The 24,097-nt window shown below is 39.7% G+C and overlaps 1 protein-coding gene and 1 pseudogene across 5 annotated transcripts in view; one reads left to right on the top strand and one right to left on the bottom strand.

The window, feature by feature from the left end:
* The window catches only part of LIN54 (lin-54 DREAM MuvB core complex component), a 52,320-nt gene that overhangs the window by 10,474 nt on the left and 17,749 nt on the right, over positions 1 to 24,097 (bottom strand). For all 4 annotated transcript variants that reach the window (XM_080924976.1, XM_080924978.1, XM_080924977.1 and 1 more), the window contains exons 3-10: positions 21,678 to 21,801; positions 20,057 to 20,199; positions 7,194 to 7,410; positions 3,665 to 3,738; positions 3,164 to 3,361; positions 2,169 to 2,260; positions 1,446 to 1,517; positions 63 to 165 (exon numbers count right to left, since the gene is read on the bottom strand). In XM_080924976.1, coding sequence (XP_080781102.1) covers positions 63 to 165; positions 1,446 to 1,517; positions 2,169 to 2,260; positions 3,164 to 3,361; positions 3,665 to 3,738; positions 7,194 to 7,410; positions 20,057 to 20,199; positions 21,678 to 21,801 — 1,023 coding nt within the window. The remainder of the gene's footprint in view (positions 1 to 62; positions 166 to 1,445; positions 1,518 to 2,168; positions 2,261 to 3,163; positions 3,362 to 3,664; positions 3,739 to 7,193; positions 7,411 to 20,056; positions 20,200 to 21,677; positions 21,802 to 24,097) is intronic.
* On the top strand, positions 11,644 to 12,127 carry LOC308427062 (mitochondrial import inner membrane translocase subunit Tim23-like; annotated as a pseudogene). Its single transcript has one exon. The product of its transcript is annotated as a mitochondrial import inner membrane translocase subunit Tim23-like (transcript).

The following is a 24,097-nucleotide window of genomic DNA, read 5'->3' as shown; positions in this document are numbered from 1 at the left end:
AATACTTCAAAGGTAAAGAATCAGCATTCCTCTTTATAACAACTGTCACTTCCGAGAATCACCTTTATTGCCTTTTGCCTCTCATTCTCGTGCTCTAAGTTGTTGTAGCAGTTGGTACAGTTGCAGTTGTTGCAGAATTCACCATTTGCAAAGCAATCACAGTATCTGAAGATAGAGTCAGAATAAAATTAAAACATTTTAAAGTAAATTTAGCAATTAGCTGGTTACAAATGTTGTTCATCAGAGTGTACTCAGAAATGCTTACACAGTTAACACCAAAAACACATTGTCAACATATACGAGAGCCACCACTCCTAGAATTTCATTCTAAAATCTAAGTCTGTCTACCTCACAGATGCCCTTCAGTGAGTTATTCCAAAATCCTGAGGAGAAGGAGCTGGGCCTTATTCTGACAAGAGACCCACAGAGGCTGGAACAGTGCTGCCTGATCCCAAGTCTCCAAGAGGACCAGTGCTTCCCATGCACTTCCCTTTAAAACTCATCACCCAGTGAACTTGTTCTCTTTAATCACTTATTTTCTGTGCTTCAGTGTTCACCTGCACGTATGTATGTGTACCACCTGCACGTATGTATGTGTACCACCTGCATGTATGTATGTGTACTACCTGCATGTATGTATGTGTACCACCTGCATGCCTGGTGTCCCTGGATGTCAGATGCCCTAAGACTGAAGTCAGATGGTTTGAGCAACCACTTGGGTGTTGGGAACCAAACTCTTGTCCTCTGCAAGACCAACAAGTACTTTTAACCACTAAGCCAACTCTCTAGCCCCTCATCTGATGATTCTTAGAACTACAAATATTCTCTGATGTAGGAGAACCACAGATAAGGTCATAAGAAGATCAAGGTTATTAATACTGAGACATGACCTATATCTCATTTTGCGGGTCCCTAGGCCCCATGGTGTATGGAGGACTCTAAAATCATTTCTTTCTCTTTTGTTTACTCATTTTTGTTTTTGTCGTAGTTTTTCCACACAGAACCTGAACCCTAGGCTGTCCTGAACTCACATCACAGATAGTTCAGGATGACCTTGAACTCCTGATCATCCTCCTGCCCCGGTCTCCTTCATGCTAGGACTATACACAATGAGCCACCATACCCAGATTATTTTCTTCTGAATCAATAAAAGGATGGCTTTCATGATACAACATATGTTCAACCATTTACATTTAGACTTAAATTTTTTAGACTTAATTAAATTTATCTCTCGGAATTTTTAATTAGCTCTATCATCTATCTACCTCCAGGGCTCCATGTAGCTCAGGCTGGCATCAAGCTCCCCACATAGCAAAGGATCCTTCTGACTCCATTTTCAAGTGTGAGAACTATTTGGCTTGTACTTCCATGCCCAACTAACTTCATTTGATTGTAAGAACATATGCAGTTGTATCAAATAAGCAAAAACTAAGAAAACTACTCACAGTTTCAAACACAGTGATTTTGTACAGTTACAGGGTTTTCTGGGCCGACTGGCAGACTCTGATGGAATCATGCTGTCCAGACACACAGAAACACACACAAAAATAATCAGTTACAAGTTACTTAAAGCTAGAAAAATCTGTCAATCTATAAATTCTTCGTAAAATAAACCATTAATAGATGCTTTCATTTTTGGCAAAAATGTATTAGGATATTTCCTTTACATTTGAAAAACTATTATCAACAACTGCTTAAGAATACTTCACCCATATTCTTCTCTGAGAGAACTGAAGTTGAAAAGCATTAAAAGCTCCTAAAGTTTCATTCTGAAGGGCAGGAGGAAGGAGGTGGTGGGTGAAGAATGGGTGGTGGGGACGGAATGGACTGGGTAACTCAGCATGGTCCACGGACGACAAAGCAAAGGCAGCAAAGAGCTGCCAAACAGCAACACAGAGCCAACACTCAGCACTGTGGAAAACAGCAGTTCACATAGTTTCACAAAAGTTCACAGTAAGTAGAAAAACAGGGCAAAACTGGCAAAGGATATAAGGGAGTCCTTCGCCAATGGTCTCTAAACTTGCCCATTTGAATTATTTCAAAATAGTGTACTTTAGACAAATACACAGCTTAAAAGGGAAAAACAAATGTAATATATTTGGAATAAATCTATTTAATGCTGCACTTAAACTGACTTAATTCGATTTACATATTTTTACAATACTCACCCATTGAATGGAAGCCTTGCCTGTGTCTGGATGCCAGATGTTCCAGTAAAATTAGAGTTGCTTGCTATAGACACATACGAAGACTGCTGTAACTATTAGCAAAGAAATAAGTTCAGATAATATTTGCAAAAACTGAGAGCACTCTCAGACATAACAATGTATAAGAAGCATGTCTACCCAAAGATAAAAAGCAATGAGGAATTTCATATAAACCTCATGGCGTATGTTTAAAAACCTCAACCAACACTAATGAAATAGCATGAATGGTTAGCAGCATTGAATGGTACAAATGTAGAGACCAGGTCATGAAGGACAATGTCAGGATTAGAGGAACTCTAGGTGAGCGTCCTGACTACAATAATAACATCTATTAGCAGAGAAATGCAGTGTGCCCACTTGTGCCCACTTATGAGTAGTCACTGTATTACTTATCACACCACAAACAGTAAAGGGAGGGGCACACACAGCTTCTACTCTGCACGGCTGTGTAAGCTTATGAAACATTATGACACCTTGGCAGGAGACAGTGGCTTATGCTTATCCTCCCAGGAGACGGCAGAGGCATGGTGAATTCCATACCACCGTATGCTGAAGTGAGATCCTATTTCAAAACACTCCCCCAGAAATGTACCTTACAGCCTATTTTCAAGCACAAGCCAGCAGCATCATATTTGTGTGTGCAGATGAATGTCAGAGTGGCCACAGTCTTTCCTAATTCACCAGGATTCTGATTCTAATGTCAACTTTGTAAAATGCTTATCTCTAGTCCTGCCCTATCACCAAACTATTCCAAATTACCCAACTTCTAAATTTTTCTACTGTATATCTTAAAATTCTAACCAAAAATAAATTCAGATGTTTAGTTAATATGACATTTTAGGAAAAGCCATGTTAATACAGAGCTGATGTTGACACTGCACTTAGGATGTGGTAGAGCAAGACATTCCGAGGGGAAATAGCAGTTCTAAAGCACAGTTCCTTTACCCCCCACGTACCTGAGTAACATACTGAGCTGGAAGCACTGCATAACCCACGTTCCCTGTTCCTGGAGCTGGTGCCAACACAGTACCTGGTGGCAGGTTAGTGAGGTTGGGCTGGATCTGAGGCAGTGGTGTGGCAGGCATGATGAGCCGTTGCTGTGGCTGGCTAGTAGTTACAATTTGTGAAGTTGAACTGATTGGTTTGGGAACAACCTTTAAGAAAAGGAAATCTTATGATTAAATAATAAAAGACATTAATTTTATGGAAACTTATTTCAGTATAAATCTCTTATACAGAAAGTTTTTTGTGACTTTTCAAAACAGGTATAGCCTTGGCTGTCCTAAACTGGCTCTGTAGACCAGGCTGCCCAGGTCTGACTCAGAGATCCGCCTGTCCCTGCTTCCCAAGTGCTGGGATTAAATGCATGTCACCATGCCCAGCTTCTTATAACTAAAAAGTAAGTTGCCCTTTGGGGAAAATAAAAAACAAAAACAGAGAAGCTACATAATACTCACTTGCTTAACGGCCTGAGCTTGAACAAAGGGAACTGACATCCGTACAGGGGTGGTATTAACAACCACTGGTTTTGCTTTAAAAAAAAAAAAATTTTTTTTTACCAAAAACAGTATTCAAAACACGTAAGATACTTATCCTTCAAGCTATGCTTAGGAAACAGCTTAGAGCATTCTACTTGATTCTTATTTTTTGAATCTTTAATCAAAGATAATTACCTTTCTTGGGGGACAGAGGCAGATCCATGGATCTCTGTGAGTCGGGAGACAAGCCTAGTTTAGTTTACATAATGAGTTCCAGGCCAGCCGGGGCTACAATAAAAACCAAACCAACAAAAACAAAAACCAAAAAACAACAAAAAAGGTAGGTACCTGTCAAAGTTGCTTATTCACGCAGCAAATGTGAATCTGAGGTGAGTAATCCCCTAGGGGAGGGACTATCTGCAGGTTCAAAGCTCCCCACTCTGAGCACATATTTCAGCCTGTGCTCAGAGCCGTACACAACCGAACACAAATGAATTGCATTACAAGTCTAGCTAAGCAGACCATTCTGTGCTACTGCTTTTAATTTCTGTGATTTTCTTTAAGCTAGAAAAAAAAAATCATGCTGGCACAACTCAGTATTTAAAAAAGACAACAGGACAAAAAAGTTAGAGTCTGAGCTCTTGAGTTGGCAAGACGGCTCAGCAGGTAGATGGAATTCAATCCCTGAGACCATATGGTTGAAGGAAAGGACCAACTCCCACAACTCTGACACACACACACATGTGAACACAACATGCATGCACACGGGCATGTATATAACACCCATGCACCTACAAGTACACATGTACAGACATCCACGAACAGTCACATACAGACATGTGCACAGACATGTATATACACATGCATATACATGCACACACACACACTCAAAATACATGCTCACCTACTCACATGAATGCACACACTCACTAATGAAAAAATGAGTTCTAAAGTCAAAAGATCTAGTGGTTCAAGACCCAGTACTGCCACTTTTAACTATATGGGCTCTTTGCCCGTAATATGGGTATAAATTCCCACACAGGGTAGGATTAAAGATGTTAATTCCTTAAAGTGGATAAGAATGGTTCCACCAAACACCAAGTGCTCAGTAACTGTCACTATTGTCACTACTGCTATTTCTGCAGTCACTGCTACTCTATAAATGAGACTGAGGCAGTACGCGCCAGGAGACTCAAGTCTAAAGTTCTTGCTCTCAAGATTATATTGTTGATCGCATTAGGCAAGCACCCAAATAAAAGAAAAAATAAGTCCCAAAAGACTTACATAGTGCATATGTATCAGTTTTATCTGCCTGCATTTATGTCTTGCAGCACAAGCATGTATGGTGCCTATGGAGGTTCAAACAGTGTGTCAAACCCCATACAGATGAAGTTACAGAAGATGGGAAAGGAGAGTCACCACCCCCTCCCACCTCACCAGGGAGTGCTGGAACCATGGGTAAAAAGGAAGAGAAGGCCAGTTGTTGCAGGGCTATCCAAGTGAGGACAGCTGTTAGAAGTAGACTTGAGGTAGGCTGGCCTGCAGAGGACAAGCCTGGTGTGAAGAAACAGTGGACAAACTTAGGGAGAAGGATGGCAATAGACTAAAGAATTAGGTGAAATTCTGAAAACTGCTTACTGCCATTTCCATAGCCTTGAAGGGATGGGGCTGCGAGTTAGGAAGAACCTGGGGTGTCACTTATGTGACAGTAAAGCCAGGAGCCTGACCTCTAAGAAAGACAAATATTGGGGGAAAACATTCTAAACAATAAATGAAATAGCCTTCTTTGTATAAAAAGGCCACCATGTTATCAATGGGATTCTTCCTTTCTTAAACTTGTGGTGGTGACTGGCAGACCAGTAGCTAAAAAGCAGAGCCATGAGTGTCACAGGTGACAGCTATACACAGAGGGTCACAGGAGAACAGTGACCAGTGGTGACTGGGTAGGGAGACACGTGGCTCAGAGAGTAAAGCACTGGCTCAGACCCACACAAAGGCAGATGCCGTGCTGTGCCTCATTCCAGCTCTCCTACAGTGAAATGGGAGCCATGACAGGACACCCCAGAAGCTCTAGGAGCCGGCTAGTCTGCTGTACTAAGCAGTAGATAATAGCTCCCAACATACTGAGTGACACAGAGGCTCCTCTGACACAGGTTTGCTCTATGGAAAGTACATCTGCACGCACGTGTGTGCATGCACAAAGGTAAAAGTGAATGCGAAGGTACATATAAAATATTTCAATAGTTATCATAAAAAAGAATACATAAACAATCTGTGGCTGTAAAAATGAACCCACAGGCTTGTGTACTTGAGTTCTTAGCCACCAGAGAGTGGAGCTCTTTGAGATTAAAAGGATTAGGAGATGTGGACTTCATGGAACCCATGCCCGACGTAGGCTGCAGACCAGGATGTAGCTCTCAACTACTTCTTCAGCACCATGCTTGAAAGCCTGCTGCCATGCTCCCAACTGTGATGACCATGGACTAACCCCCTGAAACTGTAAGCCAGCTACAATGAAATGTTTCCCTTTTTAAGAGTTCCTGTTCACAGGAATGGAATAGTGGCCAAGATGCAATGATGGTGATGTGAAGGTACCTGAGCTTGACTCTCCCTTCACCTCTGCATTGGGTTTTATGGTATTGGGGATGGACCTGAAGCCTTACACATAGGTGAGCACTCTACTATTTAGCTACCTACCCATCCTTTCCATTTGACACTGTTGGAACTTACAGCAGTTGCCCAGAGAAAAGCAGGCGCTAAGCTATAAGCTGTTCTGAACTTTTCATTCTGCTCATCTTTTGAAAAGCAGCCACGCTGGAAAACAGGTAGATATGTCTATGTATCAGGTAGTAGAAAGGGTTGATTGACTGTTGGCAGTCTCTCCTGACAGGCTGGTCCTGAAACTGCCATATAATGAAGATCTCACATCTGATCCTTCCTTTTCACTCCCAAGCACTGGGTTTACAAGGTATATACAACCACACCCAGTCTGTGGTAATTAGGAGTAAACCTAAGGCTCTGTGTACACAGGCAAGCACTCTGTCAACTGAGTAGCCTTGCCAATTATAATTTTAAAGTACTATTCAAAAGAAGATTAAAATAAATGTTACATTCTTTACACACTGACCTAAGCCTTAGCAAAGAACTGTATAGTTCAGAAATTAAATAAAGCATTTGGTTCCAACTAAATCTATCCTATTGACATTAACAGTGGGGGTTTAGGCAGTAAAACAGCTACCCAATTAACCAATACTTATGATTATCTGGTATTATCAAGTTTCAGGTGGTTATAAACTGCCTCACATGGATGCTGGGAACCAAACTCTGGTTCTCTGGGAGAGAGCTAGCCCCAACTAACTTCTCAATAGCAATCCTGATCTTACTTCTATGTCTTCTGTAACCACTGCTCATTCATACTGTCAAAGGAAAAAGATTGAAAACCAAGAGGGAGCAATGCTCTTTAACAGTGTTAAGAGCATCCATCACTGTTGAAAGAAAAGTCACACACCTTGCTGAAGAGGCTGAGAGCTGACACTGGGACTCTGACTGGCTGGAGGGGCTGAGCTTCCAGCTGTAGTGGCGGTAACAAGTCGGACGTAATGAAACTTGCTTCCAGGCACTTGAATCGGCTGGACATTGGGAGCAGTTGCCAGAGGAATGATGGTCTTGAACTGGGATGTGCTCATCCCTCCCACAGTGATGGTCTGCACAGCAGATTTCACTGTCTGTCAAACAACACAAAAGAACATGCCTACTGTTAATCTATTAACTTACAACAGTCGTTCAGGTGAGAGTGTGCTCTTAAACCTCATCAACTACATGCTTGGAAAGAAATGAAAAATAATATTCAGCTGGAGCTGGAAAGATGACGGCTCAAGGGCTAATGCCCTCTTCTAGCTTCCACAGGTCCTTGTACTCATTCACAGACCACCCACACACAACATACATGCACACACAGATAACAGACAGCACACACACACAAACAACACACACAACATATACACACACACAAACAAACACAACATACACACACACATATATATACATATACACACTGAATTTGAGGCAGAGCAAGGAAGGGAATAAAGTGTTTGGAGAAAGGAAAGGGAAGGTAGAAATACTGTAATTATCATAACCTCAAAAGTAAAAAAAAAAATTAAAACTGAAAACAATATGCAAGAATGCACACCTATTGCTGTCAGGTAACATTTATGAGAAAAGTATCATTTTTGACTACCAGAATTAAAAAGAGGATACAGATATTACTTTATCAAACAAACTATAGCAGTTTATTGACTATATTATAAAAGAGAAAGACCATCCTGTTCTCTTATCAAGTATAGTCTATTCTAAAAGGCCATGATACTCACCACCCTGCTTCATGATGCTGAATATAGTTCAAAATTACCCCAATTTTGGTTGTCTAAAGAGTAACCAATTCTGGGTGTAAGAAATCTGAGTCAAATTTTAATAATCACTTCAATTATTTTCTTCACCAGATAATATGTGTGAGACTTTTCAGGAAGCTAATGAAACATCAGAAGCAGCTGGAACACAATTGGTCTCATGAGCTACTCGTAATTTACATATGATTCACGTATATCATAGTCAACACAAGCAAAGGTGAACTGGGTGTGGGAGGAGTCACTTGACAACCTCAGCACTGCAGAAGCTGAGACTGGATGCTGTAGGTAACACATCAAAACCTTATTTAAAACAATAAATAAACAAAATAAAGGAAAGGTAGTTAACATCTTGTAGAATATTATTTCGTAAGAAATGACACCAAAAAGAGAGAGAGAGAGAGAGAGAGAGAGAGATGACACATACCCCTACTTAGTCTAGAAAAGTGCCCACACAAGATAACTGTCAAATAGCTAAGGATCTAAATTCACTGTATGACTTTCTTCCTATCTCATCGGAACTTGGGGTAGATTGAGTAGTAGAGAGCTTGTTTAGCATTTAAGAGACCCTAAGCTTGATTCCCAGCACTGCAAAACAAAACAGACATTTTTAAATGGGGTGGGGAGAAAAAGAAAGAGATGTTTGGTTTCGTGGTTAGAAGCACTCACTGTTCTTGTACAACCTTCGTGTATATAAAGTCCCAGGCGATCTGAGGCCCATTTCTAGCCATGTATATATACGATGCACACACATACTTGAGGACAAAATTCTCATACACATAAAAGGAAAATCTTAGCAGGAGGTGGTGGCTCATGCCTTCAGTCCCAGCACTGAGAAGGCAGAGGCAGGTGGGTCTCTGAGTTTGAGGAAAGCCAGGGCTCAAAAACCCGACCAAAACAAACAAATAGAAAGAAATCTTAAAAACAAAACTCAGACCTTTTGTTGTTTGTTTGAGACAGGATTTATTTGTGTAGCCCTTGCTGTCCTGGAACTCATTCTGTAGACCAAGCCGACCTTTAATTCACAGATCTGCCTGCCTCTGCCTCCTAAGTGCTGGGATTAAAAGCATGCACCACCAATGCCCAGCAAACTCAGACCTTTAAAAATCTAATGTTAAACTTTTCTGTATCTTAAGCTTGGATCTACCACTCTTATAAGCTATACATAACTGGCTTTTAACTGAAAACCTCAGCTCTGTTTTTAATCAACACATAAGTCTTATCACATTTTTAAGAATGCATGTCTGTTGTTATGTATGTGAGGCATGATGTATATGTTTGAGTGTGGACACATGTGAGTCAATTTTGTCCCTGGGGATCACTCACACACTTGTACAGACAGCACTTTAACCCACTAAGCCACTTGGCTGCCCAAGTCAGTTTACACCCTGCATACAGTTAAATATTGAATAAGTCACAAACTGTGGTCTCCTATCAAACCACCTGGCTGTTGTTGTTGCCCTGCCGCCTCCTTATTGACTTTCTTTGGGACTAAACATTTTAAGAGCTTTGGAAAACTTGCTCAGTGGTCCAGTCTTACACACACCTAGTCTTGATCCTGACATGTACATGCAAAGAAACATTTAAAAATACTAATTGGTTATATCTACAAACTTATTCTTATTGTCCTATGTCCTCTTTGTTTCTTACTTTATACCCTTTGCCTCAAGAATTCACTGTGGGATTTTCTTATATGTGGGTCTACCCACAGGAAATTCTAAAAACGGTAGGTAGGTAGGTAGGTAGGTAGGTAGGAAGGAAGGAAGGAAGGAAGGAAGGAAGGAAGGAAGGAAGGAAGGCAGGCAGGCAAGCAAGCAAAGGGGAAAAGAGGGAGAAAGGGAAAAGACCCTTGTCCTTAACCTGAACCTAAACTGCTGAGTTCTTAATCTCAGTTTTAAATTTTGTTTGAAAATCTTTGTATCAGGTCTAGGGATACAGTTCATTGGGGAAAGGCTTGCAAAACAAATGTAAGCCTCCCCACAAATGGTCCTCTGATTTCCATGCACACTCCAACACAAACACAAGTATACACACACTAAATATACTGTAATAGAAATTAAACAGCAATATGCAAATCCAGAGAACAGACTCAGTGGAGCCCAGAAGTGCAGTGGGCTCTTACTGGTCTGTTCGTGGTGGCTCAGGAAAAAGCAGCCTTTCCTTTGGTTACATCCACACCATCATGCAGTCATGCAGGGGCTTCAGAGCAGCTGACTAAAGGGCCACTTGTCAAGATCTGTGTTAACTTTCAGCTTTGCTGTCTGTCACTGTTTGGATCACTTCCTGCCGAATGTGTGTCCCAGTAGTCCCTTCTATTTGAACTCTGAAGTCAGAGAGAACCACATGGCTGAAGCTGCTGAGTTCTGTTGCTTGCAGGAGATAAAACATGGCCCCTTGTTCAATTACATTATCACTAGCTTTCTGTTTTCCAAATCCTTCACTAAGCTTGGCTGTTCAGATCCTGCTCTGTAGATTAACCTTGAACTCAGAGATCTGCATGCCTGTCGCCTGTAATACTGGGATCAAAGGAGTGTACCACCACGTCTGGATTTAAGCTCTTTTTCACCTAGAACCTGCTTTGGTTCTTGAACTCAAACATCTGTTTGGCTTTGTCTCCTAGATTAAAAGTGTGTATTACCCAGATCTAAATTTAGCTGGACAGGATCTTGCCCCAAAATCCATTAATCTGTTATCTCTTAGAACATAGGATTCAGTTCCATTTCACTTCCTAGTGCCCCTCAAATCATAAATTTTATATTTTTCCTTTCTAAACTTTCTACGCTTGTTCAAATGTTCTTTATGAGACTTAACCAGAGAACAAAGTCTCTGCTGGGCTTTCTAAAGATTTCCTTTGTCGGTGCAATTAGCATAAATCTCTCTACTTAAGCCTCAGGTAGGCAAAAAGCAATTTCTTTTTAAAGATTTACTTATTTATTTCATGTATTTGAGTATACTGTAGCTGTCTTCAGACACACCAGAAGAAGGCATCAGATCCCAATTACAGATGGTTGTGAGCCACCATGTGGTTGCTGGGAATTGAATTCAGGACCTCTGAAAGAGTCATTTCCAGCTCCAGCCTGCTTTCTTAAACCCACCCAGGAGTGGTACTGCTCCAAGAAAGCTAGGTCCTCCCACATCCATCATTAATAAAGAAAAGGCTTCACAGCCAGGCATAATGACCCCCAGGAGAATTCCTGACAGCCCGGTCTACAGAGTGTGCTCCAGGACAGGCAGGACTACATTAAAAAAAAAAAACAAAAAACAAAAAACAAAAAACTGTCTAAAAAATGAAAAAAAGTCTTACAGACTCCCCTGCATACCAATCTTATGGAGGCATTTTCTCAATTTAGATTTCCTCTTCCCATATCTAAGGTTATGTCAAGTTGAAAAACACCAAGAAGCACAGGATCCAAACAACTATGCTGTTTGCTACAACCTCATGGTGGATGACAGAGCAAGTGGGTTAGTTGGCTTCCTCAGACCAGGAGTGGGTTACTCAAACACCTATTTGGCCAGCATCTCGTTGACTGGTATAAATCCCGGTCTCCTTATTGAAATGTGGATCCATTCTATCTTGTTCAGGATACGGATAGATTTATATTCCAACTGGAGCTAATAAAACCAGTTAGGCAGATTTGAACTACCTTTCTTTACCACAGGAGGATGTTGCATGACAGGGCTGCATTCAGGGCAATGGACAGTCTTCATTTAGGATTGAAGGAAACCCAGAGTATGGCCTGATCCAAACCAAGAAATGTACAGATTTTGAATATGGTGACTAGGCAAAGGGCACTTTGGGCTGATACACTAGGTTCCCTGGCTTTGCTCTATAGTGCTTATCACTGAGGAAACACAGGATGCAGACGATGACCTCAACACAGTAGCAGCTGGAACCATGACGGGAATGTTGTGTAAATGTACAGGTGGTCTTGGAGAAATAGCAAGTGGTGGCCAGGCAGGACTAACACTCACCAGTCTCTATGCACTGTGTAATAACTAGGAGCACATGAAAGGTCCCCTGCTCCAACAGTCACTCTGAAGATTTTTGCCACCTCAGGAATGAGGGACACTTCAATCATCCAGATCAATTAATAAGTCAGTCTGCAGTTGCTTTTTCTCTTGTACCTACAATTACCTTGGACAACTGGAGACTGATTTGCTCTGACAAAAATCATGGATGCTTAGCCTGGACTGCACTGCTTGCCTTCAGTGAGTGGAAGCCAAACCCTCTTGTGGCTCACTGATATGTGTTCTCTTCTTTGGAGATGATCTTGCACCTCCTAACCCCAAACTGGAAAACTACTTACTCTCCAAATTCAGACTATACTTTTATTACCATGTTAATTCATTAAAAAATCTAAAACTTAATACTGCCCTATTTTCCGAATAAAGAGTGAAAATAGAATAAAAATTATGGTGGGGCTGGAGAGATGAACAGCTACAATATACTCACATGTGTAAATATAAATGGCTATTTCGTTTTTTAAAGTACATTCACTTAAACCTAGGAGTCATCTTCCTCCCTCCCTTCTCTGACAAAGGTCTCACTAGTAGCCCAGACTAGCTCTAAGGGCAGGATCCTTCTGCCTCAATATCCAAGAGCATCAAAGTAATTGTTATGTTGACAATTAGCTGACTATCAATTGTATTAACTGAAACACAAACTATGTATAACAACAAAAAGTCTGTACACTGCCTTTTCCTCTATAAACTTGTATTTGAATTCCATAGCCTCTAAAAGGATTTATTGTGCCATTGCACTTAATCCCAGAACTCAGGAGGCAAAAGCAAGGGGTCTCCATGGATTCAAGGCCAACATGGTCTACAAAGAAGTTTCAGGACAGACATGACCAAATGAGACTGTCTCAAGTACACACACATATACACACACACAGTGGGGTGGGGAAAACCAATCTTACGCTGTAGCCCTGGCTAACCTGGCCTTAATTTTGTGGCAGTCTTTCTGCTACTGTGGCAGCCTCAGGTACTATGATGCATTTTTTTTTACATTTAATTATTTATTTGTGTGATATAAACATACCATTACATGAGTACAGAGGTCAGAAGACAACTTGCAGAAGAAGTCAGTTCTCTCTCCCATGTGGGTCCTGAGGATCAAACTCAGGTTGTCGGGTTGGTAGCAAAGACTTTTCCCTCCTGGACCACTGTCCAGGCCACAGTGATAAAAGATGTATTCATTTTGAGACAAGGTTTCACTACGGAGCTGCTCTGGCTGGCCTTAAACTCGATATGTAGACCAGGCTAGCCTCACACTCACAGAGCTCTGCCTGACTCTGCCTCTACAGTGTAGAGATTAAAGACATGACCACCATGTCAGAAACAAGTTTTAATAGTATATTTACAAACTCTTTCTTTTTATGACTTTTAATATCCCTAAGTTGAAATCATTTCAAAACAGCTTGCTATAATCAAAACAAGTTTTACTGTAAGCCTAATGATAAGCACAAAGCAATACTCTTCAATAGAGACCAAAATAAGAAATCAAAACACATTACTAGAATAAAATGCTTAACCGAAAAGGAAGAGAGTAAGAGAGTGAGAAACAAAACAAAACAAAACAAAACAAAACAAAAAAAAAAAAAACAAGCAGTAACAGAACAACAGAGCAGGTTCCCTAAGTGTACCAACCTTAAATGTGAAACTGTCCTATTGAAATGACTGGATGAAAAAGCCAAGGCCCAACTGCATGTTGCTGGGAAGAAACTCACAAAGGGGTAGAAGATGATATTCCAAGCAAACAACCCAAAAGCAACAGGAGTAGCCATATTTATATTAAGTAAAATAGATTTCAATTTAAAAACGGTAAAGAGATATAAGAAAGACCACTGTCTTAAGACCAAGGAGTCAAAGGGATGAAGTGTTAATTCAGCAAAAGAAAACAATTATAAATATATAGTAAGAGGAGGAGGCAGACCCCAGTGCAGTAGCAGTAAGGGACCATGACACCCTACTGCCTGGGACACACAATCATCCGACAGAAATCAAGAGAAGCATCAATTAAGCTGCACCCTAGACCAAACAGACCTAACAGAAACCAACAGGACATTTCCCCCAGATCTGTAAATTGCATGTTCTTCTCATACATCATTTTCTAAGATATATACATAGTCCTGAAAATACAGCTCAACAAAATGTAAAACCTAGAATCACACCTAGAGTCTTTTCCAGCCTTGATGTAACAAAAGTAAAAATCTGTAAGGTAATAAAACTTTGGAAACTATACAAATACATAAAAAACTTAAAACTTATTCTCTTTCTTTTATTTTATTTTTTGAGATGGTCTTACTACTTACTTAGTCCAGGCTGGCCTTGAACTTCTCTATCCTCCTGACTCAGTCTCTTAAATATAGGGATTAACATACAGGTGTGCACCACATCGGCCTAGTTGTTCTGAAATAACAGATTACAGAAACCAAGAGGAAATACTTTAAATTCCTTGAAAACAAAATAAAAATGGAAATATATCACATCAAAAGCCTTGAAAGATCTCAAACATAACAACTTATGTTATATTTTAGGAAACCAAAAATACAGAACAAACCAGACACTATGTTAGGAGAAAGAATAACAAAGATAACAACAAAAATAAAAGCATGAAAGACTACAAGCTACAATAGTCAATTTAAAAGAAAAGAGCTAGGGGCTGGAGAGATGGCTCAGCGGTTAAGAGCATTGACTGCTGCACTTCCAGAGGTCCTGAGTTCAAATCCCAGAAACCACATGGTGGCTCTCAACCATCTGTAATGAGATTTGATGCCCTCTTCTGGTGTGTCTGAAGACAGCTACAGTATATTTATATATAATATATAAATAAATAAATCTTAAAAATAAAATAAAAAGCTGTTTTTTAAAAAAGATAAATGCTTAGCTAGAGTAAGAAAAAAGACTCAAAAAAAAAAAAAAAAAAAAAAAGGAGACACCTGGGTGTGGTGCCACATGCCTTTGATCCTCGCACTCTGGAGGCAGAAACAGGAATATCAACACCAGCCTGGTCTACATAGCAAGTTGTAGGATAGCCAGAGTTACATAATGGAGAGACCCTGTCTCAAAAAAAAAAAAAGTAAAACAAACAAAAAAACCATTTCTGGGCACTGTGCTTCATATGCCTGTAACTCCAACACGTGGAAAGAGTTCCAGGCTAGCCTGGCCTACCTGAAAGAAATCAAGAAGCAGGCAAGTGTGCGAGGTGGCTCAATGGGTAAGGGGGCTTACCTAAAGCCTGACAGACTGAATTCAAGTCCAGAACCCATATGGCAGGAGAAAAGAAGCAATTCCTGATTCACAGGCATGTGTGATGTGGGGACACATGCCCCCTACCATCTGAGAGGCCACGGCAGGAGGACTGCAACTCCAGGTTAACCTGGCCACTACAGTACGAATGAGGCCAGGCCAGGTAAAAAGGAATGACTACAACCCCATCATAGGGATATGAGGGATCATAAATAATTGTTATCAACAACTATACAATGCAACAAAGATTCCTGAACACAGGCACAAGAACAAGCCTGAGACTGAGTCAGTTTTTCCATCAGTATCAAATCTTTCTTCTGTCCTCTCATTAAAGGACCAGATATTTTTCCTGCTAAAGCATTCAACTAAACATTTGCAACACACACCAATTTTGGTTAAATTAGTACAAAAAATATAAAAAAATTATTCAAAACTTATTCTATGTGGCCAATATTATTCTGACACCAAAAGCAAATAAGAATAAAACCAAAAAACAAACAAACAAACAAAAAACCCTACAGACAAGTATATTTGACTAACAAACATGCAAAAATCCTCAACAAAATACTAGTCAGTTGTGTGAGGTCATTACTACAGTGTCTGTCTAGCCAGTGTGAAGTCTGACTTGGGTTTCCACGACCATACAACATCAACAGCAAACGCCTTAAAAGCACTGTTACAGCTAGGAGAGGACTGTCGTGAATTGGAGACTACTCCTGGCCACACAGAGCGCCAAGACGAGCTGAACTACAAAGTAAGGGAGAAAGAGCAACATGTCTATCGGTAAGTAGAGTGCAGCCAACCATGCGGTCATCTCAACAGATACAAAAAACTTAGTAACCCCTTTGTGATAATATCAGCTCTCAAGAAATTACATACGGAAGGAATATAATCATATGAGACCATATTACACACAGAAGGTACATAATCATGTGAGACCTGATTACACACAGGAAGAACATAATCAAATATGTGAGACCACACTACACACAAAAAGAACATAATCATGAGACCACATCCAAAAACCCAACAGCAAGCACTCTACTCATGAGGAAGAACTTCCTAAAAATCTCAAGAAAAAAATGCTCATGCTCACTACTTTTACTCAATAAAAGTGCTACAAGTCTTAGCACGTCAATCAAGGTAGAGACACTATTCCTACTAGAAGGGCAGATGACAGCTATTATTCACAGAAAATCTAATGGTAAACAACAAACTCAAGTGTCAAGACACAATCAACAGTTAAAACCCACAGTTCTGCTGGAGGCCAACGGCAGCAAACTTTCTGAGACAGATGTCAGGAAATTGATCACACAAGTCACCAACACAAACACACAAAACTAAACCCCACAATACTGATGCACATACTTAACCAGAAAAGGGAAAGAGTTCTACAATAAAAAACTATAGAACACTGATTACTTGAAGCTGAATAATATAGCTCTGTGATAAAACATAGGCTCAGAGTATGTCATACCTTTGTTTCAAGTCCCAACACCAAAATACTTTTTAAATTTGGCACAGGGAATGGTGGTGACACACAGACACACACACATCTTAAGACATGAATACCAAGCTAATGTCTGAGACTTTTGTGGCCACCAGCCTCCACCTCCCCAGGTGCTGAGGTTACAGTTGTGTGCAGCCATGCCCGCTTTGATGCACTGCTAGAGACTGAATCTCAGGGCTTCATGTAAACTAGGCAAGCACTGGATCAACTAAGCTCCATCCCCAGTCCTGGAACAAACCACACACACACACACACACACACACACACACACACACACACACACACACACACACACCAGCCATATGTACAGTCATCTTGTCATCTTGTGAAACTTAAACCTTAATTTCAATGGTTCCATTGTGGTCACTATTTTGTGGTATTTTATATGCATGTTGTGCCAGGAAATGTTCATGAACCCCAAAAGAACACCAAGAAGTCAATTCCAATGTAATCTCCTTAGGGTCTCTTTATTCAAGCTCCACCTTGGGCTCCCTGCCAACCCTGAAACAGCAGGAAAGTGGAGCCCTGAGCCTAGTTTCAGGTAAGCATTTATAGAGGCAAGAAGTAGGTATCTAACCTGGTATACATCTGACTGGGGGTTCATTATGGCCTTTAACATAGGCTGGTACTGGGAGCCAAACCATTAACTTCTGTTTTTCTTCTGATTGGTAGTTGTTAGAAACTGAAGTATCAGAAGCAGGCTTGTAACCTGGGGGCGCAGATTTGTTGGGGGAATGACCTGGAAACTGGTGCTAGGTACCAGCCTGTTAGTTAACTTGAGTTCATTTAGGTCAGGTTCTCTAAGATGGAGTCTAAACCCAAAAGATTTGGTCTCTTAGCACATATTAATAATGTTAATGAGTGAACTATGATAACTTTTCATATTCATTCTAATCCCATATTTCTTCTTGCTGGGCATTAACTCAGATCTACAGAATTGAGTAAGTATCAAAAGTAGGTATTATCACTTAATGCTGTGCTAAAACCATGGACTCTTACGGATTTTTTTTTCCTTTTTAAGTTATGAGACTCCTTTTTTTGCGGCTTCAAATTTGTTTACCGAAGTAGAAGTTGAGTATTACCAGGGATTTTATGTATTCACTGGAACTACCATGTAATCACTCTCTGCCTTTTGAATTAATTAGTTTTGCATGTTAAAACACTGGACATGTTAAAACACTGGTGTGTCTGAAGACAGCTACAGTGTACTCATATACATAAAATAAATAAATCTTTAAAAAATAAAAAAGAAAGAAAGAAAAAGAAACTGAAATATGGGGTTGGAGAGATGGCTCAGCACTTACTGTTCTTCCAGAGGTCGGGAGTTCAAATCCCAGCAACCACATGGTGGCTCACAACCATCTGTAATGGGATCTGATGCCCTCTTCTGGTGTGTCCTAAGATAGCTACAATGTACTTATATATAATAAGTTAATTAATTAAAAAAAGAAAAGAAACTGAAATATACCATATCAAACATTTCTAAAAAAAAAAATACTATGGAAGCAAGAAAAAAGATATAATTGGTTAAACTTAAAGCCAAGAGAAATAAAACAGATCATTTCATTACTTCATATTACATTGTTTGCATGCCTAATAAATACCTATGAAATTTATTACTTGGAAAATTCAATAGAAGAAATCTGTCCTCCAGCAGAGACAAGTGCAAGTCAAAAGGGCTGAGACAGCAAACATCTGATGTTCAACATGGAAGCCAGGAAGTCAGACTCAAAGACCAAGAAGAGTTAGGATTGTCGGAAATATTAACAAAACAAGGTTGTCACTAAGCCTAGACAGGGAGAGATGCTTGAAGAAATGACACCCAAGAGATTGGCCAGCAGACACAGAAGTAAACAGGAGGACCAGAGCTGAACAGAGGTAGAGCTAGCCTCTACCTCTACATGGTGGGACATAATGCCAGGATTGATCAGGTAAGCTAAATAGCTGGTGGGAGACTGCCTTGAGTTCAAGGCCAGCTTAGGCTATATAGAAACACTCTGAAGACAAAAGAATACTGTTCTCTGTATAAACCTTAGTATCGAACACACACAAACACACGTGCACACACGTGTGCACACATACCTATCAGTCTACTTGTAATAATTAAAATTCTGCATAAGAGCTTCTAATGCTTTCATCTGATGTTCTGATTGAGATTAAAACCCTCTCTTTCTATGTTTCAGCCCCCGTGCATGAGACAAAAAGCCGAATCCTCTCCGTTATAGAAAACAGTCTGTATGAACATACTACTTTGTATCTGAATACCAACTTTAATAAGCTGTATGATATCATACTTATATGTTATAGAAAGCAAACATTCAACATTGTTTTATTTATGAATAGATACAAATCAAGGAGGAAGTTGGCAACAAAATAGTATATTTCCAAACTCATAGGGTGGCATCTAACAGAAAAAAAAATAATGTGACTTTTAAAATATACCTGCTTTGTATGCTTTTCTACATAGGTATAATGACATCTCTAAGTCTTACGGAAGTAAGTTAGATACTTGCCACTTTAAAATAAAAACAAGTTGTGGCAAGTTTCCAAATACTTTGAATGAAAAGTAGTTAATCTCAGACACTGATCGTAGGCTTAGCACGCATCCTCCCCCAGTCCTTGGTGTTACCCAGCACAGCTCCCATCTCCATAAAGTTACGTCAGCATTTACGTCACAAACTCACTGTGGCTGGTTACTAACCAAAGGGTCACTGTGCTAAATACCAGCTGAAGAGTAACCAACCACATCATATTCTTCACTAAAAACATTCACCAATGATGACTCTGTTGCTAGGTAAATTAAACTCTTCACTAGCCAAAACTCCTTGCTTGTGGTTGAGGGTAGAGGTCAGTGGCAGAGCGCTTGTCAAATCCTCAGTACCCACTAATAAACAAGGTGGGGGAGTCCATGACCATCCTGCCTAGAACCACACTGGGGAGGCAGAAGCAGGAAGATTTGAGGTCCTAGGCCACCGAAGGCTATACAGTAGACTCAGTCCTAAACAAACCAACAAGCAAAAAAAAAGAAAAAAATAATCTGATTAGTAAAACAATTCTGTATTCACCAAGTACCAATTTCTTCTTGGGGATATATATATATATATATATATATATATATATAAAATGAATGTACTTGAAGTTACTTGTAAGAAAATAAAAGTATCAACCACAATATTTGGCATTTGGGGCTAATTTTCTTTTTTTTACCTTATTTGGAGACTTCAAAGGTGAGATGGCTATCTTATTTGGTGTCTGTGTTGTAGAATTTAAAGTTGATCCAATAACACCACTTTCTGATATTGTTATAGTCTTTGATGGAGTTCCAGGAGTAGACTGTGAAAGAACCCTACCTGCAAATGAGAGGAAACACATCAGTTGATGAGTTTTAGTAATAGTTAAAAGAAAAAAAACTTACACAGTGATGATCTCTCTATATAAGTTTAGTTTACATATATATATATACACATATATATTTACATATGCATACATATATATACAGACTTTAGAGACATTAGTGAGACCCTAATGAACAATAGGGAGAAACAAAATAAAACCTAAAAATATCTAATATTAGATTACCTAGCAGTGCCCCCTGAACCATAGGTAAGCCAGATCCATCAGAGAGAGAGCAAGCTTGGGCCAACTCAGGACTTGCGCGACAAGTCTTCTTCCTCTCTGTACTTTACCCAGACAACAGCCATCTTCCTATTTGAACTTAAACCCACAGTTCTGCAGGGAAGGCAGCTTGGTTGACAGAGTGCTTGCCTAGCATGCAGAGAGCCATGACAACCTCATAAACAAGGTAAGTGACACAACAAATATTGAGCATTTTGTCTGCAATTATAAGGCAAAGCCGAGACTAACTTACAACATGCTATAAATGATCCAAGGACTGGACAACAGCATCGTGATAGTAATCCATGATAGTCAGGTAGAGCTGTATAGCTTTGAATTTTGTTATTGTTTTAGACTCATGTAAATTGATAACAAGGTCTGAGGCACAAACAACCTTTCTACTACCTAAACTACATTTTTAACAGAGCATTTAAAATCTAAATATCTGAAATGATATAGTTACTGGTAATGACACATTTTAAAGTACATAATAAAAAAGAACTGGGTAAACATCAAGGACATTAAAGAGAGTGATAGTAAACATACTATAGCTTAAATTGTTATTATTTGATAACAATTATTTGATAGTTTCCCATTCATAAAGAATTACATATGCAGCCAGAGTAACTGGGTTATGATTTACTATTTTGTGTATGTGTGTGTCTTGTTTTGTTTTTAAGAATTATTTATTTACACTGTAGCTATCTTCAGACACACCAGAAGAGGGCATCAGATCCCATTACAGATGGCTGTGAGCCACCATGTGGTTGCTGGAAATTGAATTCAGGACCTCTGGGAGAGCAGTCAGTGCTCTAACCACTGAGCAACCTCTCCAAACCCACTATTGTGTGTTTTTACAGGTTTTTTTCTGTTTATATATCTGTGTGTTTCTTGTGCTTTCTCTTTGTTGTCTTATTTTTTTATCCTGTTTTTTTTCTTTTTTTTTTCTTTTCTATTTATTTTCTAAAAAAAGAGAGATAGAAGACAGGAGTGTGGGGAGAGGGGCTGAGAGGAGCTGGGGAGAGGAGCTGGAGAGCAGTGGGGAAACCATAATCAAAATATATTGAATGGGAAAAAATATTTTCAATAAAAAAGGAGTGAAAAACTACTAACAAATAAGCTATAATTGCCTTAACACATTTTAAAGTGACAGAGAGCCTTTTATAAATAGAGGGCAGACAGACAAAACTGATAAACTATAAGGACACATAACCTGTGACGACAGGTGGAGATGCTTGAGTTGTCTGTCCCGTAACTGCTTTACTATTAATTGGCTTCGCAAAAATCAGCTTCGTGATCACTGGGCCCGAGGTTGGTGTTCGAGGCTTCTTAGCAATCTGAAACATAAATATGAAGCTATCTGTCTCCATAAAACATATATGCAGTAAAACGAGACAACATTCATACATAGTAGTAAAGTCAGGTCATTTAGCAAATGTACCTATTTACTAATGTACAAAACATTTTAAATAAATCCATTCTTCAAAATATTAGTATGATCCTATGTATAAGCCCATGTGTCCTTATAGCTCTACTTTCCAATAAACCTTTAGTCTCTCTGAAACATACAGATGGTGAAAACTGTAAAATTTAGTAGTAATGTTTAATGAGAGTGTATGCACAATATTAGTTTTCCAAGTAAGCTATTCAGCAATAAAAAGACCGAGGTTTAAAAATGCAATATGAGGGGCTGGAGAGATGGCTCAGCGGTTAAGAGCCCTGACTGTTGTTCCAGAGGTCCTGAGTTCAATTCCCAGCAACCACATAGTGGCTCACAACCACCTGTAATAGGATTCAATTCCCTCTTCTGGTGTATGAAGACAGCAAAAGTGTACTCACATAGATAAATAAAAAAAAAATCTTAAAAAAAAAAGGGGGTACTCACAAATAAATAAATAAATAAATAAAGCTTTATAGGAGAAAGGGTTTATTTTAAAAAAAATGCAATACGAATCATGAGGCACTGCTGCACACATACTCATGACCACATTTACCTCAAATCCAGGGTAAATTCCAACTTTACAGCTACACTGTCCTTCTTTCTTCTTCTCAGTTTCACGTGTTTTGTTTTTGAGACATGCCCTCATTTATCAACTAAGACAGGCCCGGAGTTCACTATGAACTGCCTCAGCTTTTCAAGTACTGAGATTACAGACATGAACCACCACACCAAGCAGACTTAGAGCTACACACACACACACATGTCAGAAGAAGAGCTGAACCAGTTACAGTGGGGCCTTCGCTCCCAAGTGTGGAGATTACAGGTACAAGCCACCATGTTCAAGTTCAATGTTTTTATATTGCAATTGTCACTAAATGCAAAGACATCACTGCTAAAAGGCAGAAGTAGAAACTTACCTGGCATAAAACTCAGAGCTTAGTGTGTGAAGAACATTAGATAGTTTATCTCTTGGCAGATGTGGACACTGAGACCCTAAAGTGTTATTACTGGAGATGACTCACAATAGCAGTCCATCTGACTGGCAGCCTGTGCTCCAAGTACAGACGACATGCACTCACCCTCACAGTGCCACTCTCTAGCCCTGAGAACATTATGACACAAATACCTACAAGATAAGATCATTTCTTCAAAGGAAATCCACTGGTGATAGTAATACACTCAACTTGCAAACTATGACATATCCGAGTAAATTAACTGCACTTTAGAAAGTTGGTATAACCTAGAGACACAAAGGGAAATAGCCCAGTGTGCTCGGTAAAGCTCTAAAGCAAGGTGGAATTTCACATCTGCACATGAACTAAGGGACCACAGAGGTGGACAGTCACAGAAACACAGAGCCTTAGCTAGAAAGTAAGACTTCAAAGTGTTTCCCCTTTTCCTGATTTTCACCATCATATGTTATAGGCTCACCAAACAGAAAAAGTCTACTCAACAGAACAAAAGCACATTAATTATTCAAATGGACGACCTCATCTTCTTCTTACAGTAGTATTCCCTAGCACTGCTAAAAATAATGATCTCCAGATCCATTAAGAAACCATAGTTTTTAAAAATAAGGCTTCATGTTGCCTAGCTGGCCTTGAACTCCCTTATTCTATCCTTTGCCTCTACCTCCTGAGCATGGGAATCAGACACACACCAGCACACCTGATTTCATGTAGTGTGTGCCCTTGAAAATGGTTCTTTATTTTACTGACACTTTTGTTCTAGGGTAGCTTAGGAATCAAAGTAAATTGGTGTGGTCTGTAGTTCATTTGCTAGAGTGATCTCCTGACAGCACAAAGCTCAGCAATTTAAAAAAAAACGCATTGCTCTTGCAGAGGACCTAGGTTCCACTCCCAGCACCCACAGATGGCTCATCTTGAAACTCTCTTTGTTGACCAGGCTGGTCTTAAACCCAGAGTATATGCCTGCCTCTGCTTTGTGAGTGCTGGGATTAAAGGTAAGGGGGGAGTCACAACTGGCTGCTTTCTGGTTTCTTTTCAAAGACAACTCTTCCAAAATAGAAGTGTACTTTGTTTTCCCTCTAAGTGAATCACTATATTTTAAGTGCTGTAATGGCCTAAAGAAGCTTTTGGGGCTATCAAAAACTGAAAACATTTCACGTATGCCCAGGTGATCTTGTATTATACTGTTCATATTATTAAGTTCTATTCTGAAGGATCCTTAAT

This window comes from Micromys minutus, assembly GCF_963924665.1.
Source record: "Micromys minutus genome assembly, chromosome: 11".
Lineage (NCBI taxonomy): Eukaryota > Metazoa > Chordata > Mammalia > Rodentia > Muridae > Micromys > Micromys minutus.
The sequence above is the reverse complement of the archived record's forward strand: the minus strand, read 5'-3'. Positions and strand labels throughout refer to the sequence as shown.